This window comes from Vigna unguiculata, chromosome 2 (assembly GCF_037176805.1).
Source record: "Vigna unguiculata cultivar grain cowpea cultivar isolate G323 ecotype 2 chromosome 2, ASM3717680v1, whole genome shotgun sequence".
NCBI classification, from domain to species: Eukaryota; Viridiplantae; Streptophyta; class Magnoliopsida; order Fabales; family Fabaceae; genus Vigna; species Vigna unguiculata.
The window spans coordinates 34175469-34184862 of record NC_140793.1 but is presented as its reverse complement, the minus strand read 5'-3'; the positions used below and the strand labels follow the sequence as shown (position 1 = coordinate 34184862).

The following is a 9394-nucleotide window of genomic DNA, read 5'->3' as shown; positions in this document are numbered from 1 at the left end:
TGTGTTGACACAAAGACTTACAATCGTGCTTTGATAGAGATATATAAAGTCCACTCGTGCTCACGTAGAGACTTATACAAGTCCATAATATATCATGGTCCACAAAGGATTTCTAATAAAAAACACATAACACATCCATAATATACAAAGTTTTTCACACAAACACATAACACATCAATCATACAATCATACACACGAATTTTCACACAAACACATAACACACCAATCATATAATTATACCACATATACAATTAAAACACAAATTCCCAAATAACCATTAACAAATTCACTATGTCTACACACACAAAGAAAAAAACCAAAACAACCAACAAACAAGAAAGCAATAAACCAATAATCTAATAATATTAGGCCCCTAACTTACAACCACCATAACACAATATTAAGACATGCACAAACAAGAAAGCAAGTTATCTCCCTTTACAACCACCATAAAACAATTTAAACACAGGCACAAACAAGAAAGGAAGTTTGCTCCCCCTACAACCATCATTAACGCAATCTCAACATACCTTTAGAAGCATAAAAACAAACCAGAAAAAAAAATTTAAATTCCCTTACCTATATTCAAATGTTTGAACTCAACCATTTAACCTTCACTTTTAACTTCATACCTCTTCTTTACGTTTTTTTTTTCAAAATCGTTTCAAAATCACTAAAGTGTCTCTTTAAAAAACCTCCTACATTTCAGTCTTTAAACCACAAAAAACTTTGAATATGAGTGCCTTACTATTATCCCAACTTACATACTTATAGGAAAACTCTCAACCTAAAAATTTATTTATCTTCTAAGAGAATATAAACTAAATAATCAATTTACATATATTTCTATATTTATGAAATATATTTTCGAAATCTAATTATGATTATACAACCCTTATAACTACTTTATCAATTAAAAAATCTGTTTAATATTTTTTTAACTCAAATATTATTCACCAAATTTCATATATTAGAAAATTTATTAAATAAAACAAATCTTTAAAAATATTACTAAACCCTTTTATTTCTTAGAAGATCTTTGAATATAGTAAATATTTTAAAATAATTACTAAACCTTTTTATTTCTTATATTTTTTAAATAAAATAATTCTTTTATCATAATACTTTGAAAACATTTTTTTTAAATTTAAAAACCAAAACAGTTTTAGCATGTGCATATTAGTCAGTTAACAAATTAAGTTAAATCTTAGAGAAATTATTAAATTTAATTTCACATTTTAATAATTATCAAACATTGACATTACAAATTATACCATAATTTTTTTTTTAAATATGAAACACCATGTTAAAATCATCACTATATTAAAATCAGTTATTTTAAACAATAAAAGTAATATTTAAATCATAAAGAAAAATAAAAAAGTTGAATAAGTATTTAAAGAAAAATGTAAAGTGTATTTAAAATTTTCACTTTTTTTGTCTTTAGTATATTTTGAATTAAAAAAAATTATTATACTTCATTCCTACAATAATTTGAACATTGTAACAAAAAGTGAAGTAAAATTATTTAAATACCATTTAAAAAAAACTTATTAAAAATGGAAAATAAAAACATTAAAAATTATAAACAAAAATGAAAAGAATACCATGAATAACTTTGTTTTCTTTATCATTGTTCAATAACTTTCATTTAAGGATAATTTTTTTATAATTTATCTTTGAAAACAACATAGAAATTAATATATATATATATATATATATATATATATATATTAAAATTAGTGTTAAAATCTTTTTAATATAAAAGATTGTATTAAAACATCTTTTTATTTTGATATTAACTATTAGTGTTAAAATCTAATATAACATTAAAATAATACATGACTAGCAGATTAACCATGTTATTTTTGATAGGAAGATTTTGATATGTATCAGTTAATCAAAATCGTACCGTTACAATTTAATGTTTTTGAAAAAGATCAGGAATTATCAAATATTTAAACATTTTTAAAATATAGTAAATAAAAAATAAAAAATACAAACCATATAGAAACACCAACATGTGTCTGTCTACAAATTGATCAGAGCAGGTATGAGACTCTATGAGACTCTTGCATTCCTGATTCTCTATCTCCCATTCCCAATAATTTCATAATTTCGAGGGTTCCTCTAAGTAACCATCTTCATTTCACACAATCTTTGTTTTCGATTTTCTCTCTCTGTTCTTCCGTCAATTTCAATTTTACTGTTGCAGGAAGTCATCAGAACTAAGAACTGCGGCTTTCTGATTTTCGGTTTTCATCGTCCACACTCGTAGGGACCCATCCTTATTTCTCCTCTCAACCAGGGATTTCGTCCAAGGTATCATGTTTTTTATATCATAGCATTCATCTATTTTGCGTTTACTGTATTTTTTCTACTATTATCTCTATTTTTTGATCGTCTTCCTGTTTATCCGCGCATAGATTACAGGGTTTTACTTCAATCTTTTTAGAAGGGGAAAAATGTATCCCCGAGAATTGAAAGTACAATGCAGTGTTGAATGATGTTCAACTGCAATTTTGTACGCCTTTTGTTCCTTTTGTTTGTTTTAGATGACAAGGTTGTGTGCATGAGTGTATTGGTGTGGTAACCTTTCTTGTATTCTGAATACCCGCTATCCCGCACTACTTTTCCACCACTTTTCCACCCTCCGACTTTATCTGCTGACGCTGCTCTCAGTCATGGATTTGTATCCCGACACACTCACTCACAATTCTTAAGAGAGATTGTAGAGGATACAGAAAACTAAAATACTTATTGTTTATAAAACAAAACAAATCTTATGTATAATTCTGGCTTCCAACACAATTTGTTTTCCTAAGCCAGAATTACCTAACAACTACAGGATATAAATTTTGTTTACAAACTCTTTATAATGCTTTTCACTAGAGATCTGTCATCACCTAATTCCTTGCGAAGCATGAATATCCAAACTATTTGCAATCATATCAGTGTCTTGTTCACTATCTGCATCGCCTGAAAGATTCACATACATCTGATCTTGTGCCACAGATATAACATTTAGCTTATCCCATACTTTACAATTGTTTGTGATCTTTATTCATTTTTTCCTACAAAACCAACATCGATCCTTGGCAATCCTTTCACTCACGTGTTTACAGAGTTAAAGATTGAGCAGTTGATCACGTGCAACCTGTTACAGTTGCAGAATGTGTTCCACTCAAAGGAGATTGTTGATTTAAAGTAGTATTAGGATAATTCCTGTTGGGCAAAGAGAAAGATGATCATATCTGTCAGCTTGGACTGTCTTAGGACTATGAACATGGACTGCACTTTCTAACTCTATTCTTAATCCAGACTTATACAAACATTAAAATAGAAGGGCAAATTAGGAAGGCCCAAAAGGTGTACAAGAGGAGAAAATGGAAGCCCATTACTTGGGGTCCACAGACACACACTCACTGATTGGGTTGCAACAAAATTGCCTACGTGGCTGTGAGGAGGGAAGGAGAGAGGATCGGGGGTATAGGAGAGAGAGGGTCATAAAGGAAGAGGGGGCTGGTATTTTGGAAGGAAAACCAGAGTATAGGTTGGTCTGGGATGGGACAAGAGTTACTAGACCTCTCTGTTTTGAGAATATTGAAATAATACATTGAATTTTGTCTTTCAAATTCCTTTTACTGTTTTATTGGGTTCTTTCAAGTGGTATTCAGAGGAAGTGCATGGTGATTACGAGAAACACAATGGAAAAGCGTATGGAAGGCCGAACAACAACTAGTGGAGTTGAGAAATTTAATCATCTCACGTAACAGGTCTCGTCGGTGTTGATCTTACAAAAGATGAAAACATAGGCGAGGACAGAGGAACGATGACGGAGATGGCGAAGTCGAAACTGAAGGTGGTTCGCACTCCACTTCACGAAGCATGAGTGATGAATTGTCCAGACAAAAGAAACTTATCTAATTCTTTTGAAATGACCACCCTAACTAACAACATATCATACTTTTCCAAATACTCTAATAAGTCTTCTTCTTGCTTTAACTTTGCTAAGTTAGCAATAGGATCAACAATGCCAGATCAAAACAATTACCAGCATCTTGAGTAATGTGCTGCTACGATTTGTATTTGTTAGTGGGACTCTGTTTGTAATGTTGCTGCCACACAAAGGCCTTACCATCCATGGATAAAACAACAACCTAGTCTGTTGCACCTCTGGTGTCCGTTCCAGATCAAACTGCCTCAACTTTCCATTCGCGAAAGTTTGACCCATAAAAGTTAGGAAATGGTATTTGTGCACACTCCATCATTGAAGATCCTACAATCGACATCTTTTCTCGGATTTTCTCCTCACTGGATCCGTTCTTGGATGTCTGCAATGCCTGTAAATCCATCAATGGACTTCTGCATTTTTTCATAAGAATCCATGTGGTTTTCCAATTCCTTGATTGTCACCATCATCCCCCAAGCTAATTGATACCAATGTGATAACCTTTCTTGTCTTCTGAACACCCACTATCTCACAGTACTTTCTCCCTGCTCTAACTCTGTGTGTCTGCTCTGCTTTGTCTATCCACCACCACCGTTCTTTCACCCAACACTGCTTACAATTGGACATGGACATGACATGACCTTGGGAGAAAGGGTTGTTTGGGAAAAGTATCATGGTTGCTCATGGTCTTTATTGTGGGTAATTGATGGTCCTCTAAATTATTGAGGTGAGGTCAGCTCCTGTTTGGCGTGCCTTCTTTGTGCAACTGAGACTTGAATCTAGAGCCTTCATTCTACGGAGCAATAACGCCTTAGCGGTGTCTAGTGTTATTAATGAAATGAAAGGGAGAATATGGCTATCCGTATGATGAGATGGCCATATTATTTACAAAGAAGGTTCAAAGAAAGAAGAAGAAGTCCTCTACTATCCCCTCTTCTATCAATATTTTTCATGCCCTAAATGTTTATTTCCAGTCCCAAACAAAATTGTTCAACTTGGAGTTAGTTATTTTTCCCTAACACTTTTCCTCCTTTCTGCAGAAACATGTCAATTAGGTCATAACAGAATTTCCCTGATCATTATCATTTTTTCCCACTTTTGCCCTTGCTCCAATTGGCCTCATAACATTACTCTCTCTCTCTCTCTCTCTAGAGTTTATATTAATTTTTTTACTTGCAACATTGTTGAGAAGTGTCCAACATATCATGAAGGCATGTTGTGTCCAACAAGTATTTGACTTCTTGATAGACTGCTTTTTAGATGTGTCCGTGCTTCCTAAAGCAACTAGTTTAGTTTTTTCTAAACGACCATTTTGCACTTTAATTCTTCCCATGAAATTTATGATTGAGTTGTTAATCTATATGGAAACATTCGTTGCTTTCTTTTTTCTAATTTGAACACTTTTTGACAGTGCACTTTCTATCTCTTGTTGAGAGAATGGGAGTTTGAAATTTTGCTCTATCCGAAGTCATAGAGCGAAATGGCAACTCCAGAAAATAATGGTCACTCGAACGAAGAAAGATATGGCTCATTGATGAAAGGTGGGGCCACTTCCCCCGTTAGGCCAGTGTTTAAGCGGCGTAAAGTTTCCGCCACTCGTGATTTTCCTGATGGGTGTGGACCATATGCTTCAAGGATTGATGAAGTATCAAATATAAATACTGCAGGTTGTGGTCCTATTAATGGTACAATTGTTGAGGTTAAGAATGGTGAACATTTAGCGGGCGTGAAAAGTTGCACCTGTGAAAATGATGTTTGGCAGTCGGAGGTAAAAGGTTTTCTTCTTATGGAGACTCTTGGCCCAACAGCTGACAGTGGTTTGGATAAGGACAACCACATGGTCTCATCTTATCATGTGGATGGATCTACTGCTAAAGATAAACCGGGAATAGTGACTACTAGACAAATAAATGATTGTGAATCTACTGCTGAAGATAAACCGGGAGTAGTGACTAATAGCCAAACCACTGATCGTGGTTTGAACAAGGAAAGCCCTGTAGACACATCTCATAGAGTGGATGAACATATTACCGAAGATGAAGCTGCAAAAGTGACTCTTGGGCGAACAACTGAATGTAGTTTGAATCAGGAAAACCCTGTGGTCTCATCTCATCAAGTAGATGGGTCTACTCCAGAAGATAACCCTGCAGAAGTGAAGCTTGGCCAAACAGGGGACTGCAGTTTGAGTCTGAAAAACCGCGAGGTCTCATCACATCAAGTGAATGGGTGTATTGCAGAAGATAAACTGGCAAAAGTGACTGGTGAGCGAACAACTGACTGTGGTTTGAATAAGGAAAACCCCGTGGTCTCATCTCGTCTAGTGGATGGCCCTACTGCAGAAGATAAACCTGCAGAAGTACCTTTAATGGACCACGAAACTCTGAATACAGAATTTGCAAGAACTGCAAACACTGGAAAATGTGACTCCTCATATGTGTTGGAGTCGTCTTCACCAGTGGTTGAGATGGCTGTGCCTGATGATTCAAAACACTTATTATCCATTGATAATATATCTGCTTCCAGTGCTTGTATGGTGGAGCCTATAACTAGAAGGTATCTTCCACAAAGAAAAGTTTCAGCTGTTAGAAACTTCCCTCCTTTATGTGGACGTAATGCTCCACGTCTGGGTAAGGACAAACATGTGTGTCTAGAGGGGACCTCTTCTTTGAATAACAAGACAGAAGGTCAACAGAACCTGGCTGTAGATGACAATCCGTTGAAAAAAGTAGCAACTACTGATGTAAAAGAAGGTAAAAGTAATATTCAGGATGAATATAATTGCAAGAGAAAGCTTGTTGATATCGATCAACTTGATTCTGAAAGACATTCTGCAGAGAGATTGAAAAAGCTGCGTGCCTGTAGTCCATCGTCTGAGATGAAAAAGTCACCTGAAGTTGAAAGAGAAAAGTATGCATCACCCCCTGAAACAAGTAATCATCATCAGATCAAAATAAATTCTAAGACGGTGGTAAAAGAGAAAAATAGGGATGAGACAAAGCCTTCGAGTATATCTCAATCTAAGCATAAGTTGAAAGGCAATTTTAATAGATTGCAGGTCACATCACAGAGGAAAGTAATACTAGGTTTGATGACTGATTCAGAATGTCCGTGGAGGTCTGATAAAGGTACCTCCAAATTGAAGTTGGTTGCTGGTAATAGTAAAGGCAAGAGAAAGAAAGGGGATTCTTTTGCATTGCCTGATAGTTCTAGAACAGAGTATAGTGGCTTGTTGAATGATTCTGAAAAGAAGCCTTTGAAAAAGAAAAAGGGAAGTCCTGCTTCTGAAGGTATGGGTGAATTAGTACTTTGGGAAAAGGAGGATTATCTTAACCCTAATGAAAATGTTGACCCTCTTCAAATTGTTCTGAGATCAAATGAGTTTGATGTAAACCTTACTCCCTCTTCTCATTCTAATTTCACTGGTGATGAGAATGACCCAAATGTGACCCGAAAAAAAGTGAGGGAAACATTACGGTTGTTTCAAGTTATTTGTAGAAAGCTTCTACAGGAAGTAGAATCAAAGTTAAATGAGCGAGCAAATAATAAGAGAGTTGATTTAGTTGCTTCAAAGATCCTCAAGGAGCATGGGAAATATATCAACACAGGCAAGCAAATACTAGGCTGTGTCCCTGGTGTTGAAGTTGGCGATGAATTTCAATATAGAGTGGAGCTTAATATAGTTGGCCTTCATCGTCCAATTCAAGGTGGCATAGATTATGTGCGACACAACGGTAAGGTCCTTGCAACCAGTATTGTTGCATCAGGGGGCTATGCTGACGATTTGGATAATTCGGATGTATTGACATATACAGGGCAGGGTGGAAATGTGATGAACAGTGATAAAGAACCTGAAGATCAGAAGCTTGAGCGGGGCAATCTTGCTTTGATGAACAGTAGTATTGAAAAGAATCCTGTTAGAGTAATTCGTGGCTGTGAGTCAGTGGATGCAAAATGCAGGACTTATGTTTATGATGGGCTGTATGTAGTCGAGGCAGGTTGGGATGAACACGGACCACATGGGAAGAAAATTTTTAAATTTCGACTGCTAAGAGAACCTGGTCAACCAGAGCTTCCTTTTAGAGAAGTGAAGAAATCTAAAAAGTTCAAAACTAGAGAAGGTGTATGTGTTGCTGATATTTCTCTTGGAAAGGAACGAATTCCAATATGCGCCGTGAACACCATAGATGATGATAAACCTCCTCCGTTTAATTACATAACTAGCATGATATACCCCAAATTCCATCTCCTTCCTGCCGAAGGATGTGATTGTATTAATGGATGCTCAGATGTGGAAAAATGTTCGTGCGTAGTGAAGAATGGGGGAGAGATTCCATTCAATCACAATGGGGCTATTGTACAAGCAAAGCCTCTAGTCTATGAGTGTGGACCTACTTGTAAGTGTCCTTCAACGTGCTACAATAGAGTCAGCCAACTTGGCATAAAGTTTCAACTTGAAATATTTAAAACCCAGTCAAGGGGATGGGGTGTGAGATCCCTGAGTTCAATCCCTTCAGGAAGTTATATCTGTGAATATATAGGGGAGCTTCTTGAAGAAAAGGAAGCTGAACTAAGGGCAGGTAATGATGAGTATCTTTTTGATATTGGAAATAACTGCAGCAACAGTACTCTCTGGGATGGACTTTCGACTCTCATGCCGGATGCACAGACAAGTTCCTGCGATGTTGTGAAGGATGGTGGTTTTACTATTGATGCTGCTGAGTTTGGCAATATAGGGAGATTCATTAACCATAGTTGCTCACCTAATATAATTGCACAGAACGTCCTTTATGATCACCATGACACCAGAATGCCTCACATAATGTTCTTTGCTGCTGATAACATTCCTCCTTTGCAAGAGCTGACCTACGATTACAATTACCAACTAGATCAAGTCCGCGATTCTGATGGTAATATAAAAAGGAAGTATTGTTACTGTGGTTCTGCTGAATGTACTGGCAGGATGTATTGATCAATAGAATCGTGTTTTTTGTAGCCTAGTGCAAACTTCATTAATATCAAACAAATTCCAACTTGAATTTCAGCAACTACTGTTCTTGATGTCTATATCTCTATCCACAGACTCAGTTTGAATAAACAAGTATTTACTAATCAAAAATAAAATAAAATAAAGTTGTTTTATAAATTAAATTACAGTTACTCTAATTATATTGTTATATTAGCAATACCACCACGTTTTTGTTTAGAGGATAATCAATAACAATGCATGCTTGTCTGAGTGTCGGGATTTTTTGTACGGGTAATAGAACAGGGAGATTCACTTACAATGATGTATGAGTCATATGAGATCATAAAGTCACATTAGATCCAAAACTTTTTTTTTTTATTTAATAAGGTTCTTATTTGAACGATTAATTTAAAGATTTACTTAATTTTTTTATTTAATGAGATTGTTAATCACGGAACTCATTCTTGTAATCTTTT

General features: G+C 35.3%; 1 protein-coding gene across 1 annotated transcript; it reads left to right on the top strand.

Annotated features, from left to right (window-relative positions):
* The first annotated feature begins 2045 nt into the window (after window positions 1-2045).
* Window positions 2046-8997, top strand: LOC114173754 (uncharacterized). The gene is made up of 3 exons (XM_028058336.2): window positions 2046-2134; window positions 2216-2322; window positions 5364-8997. Exon 3 carries the CDS (start codon window positions 5433-5435, stop codon window positions 8919-8921), a length of 3489 nt encoding a protein of 1162 aa, XP_027914137.2. The 5' UTR covers window positions 2046-2134; window positions 2216-2322; window positions 5364-5432; the 3' UTR covers window positions 8922-8997.
* Window positions 8998-9394: the final 397 nt, after the last annotated feature.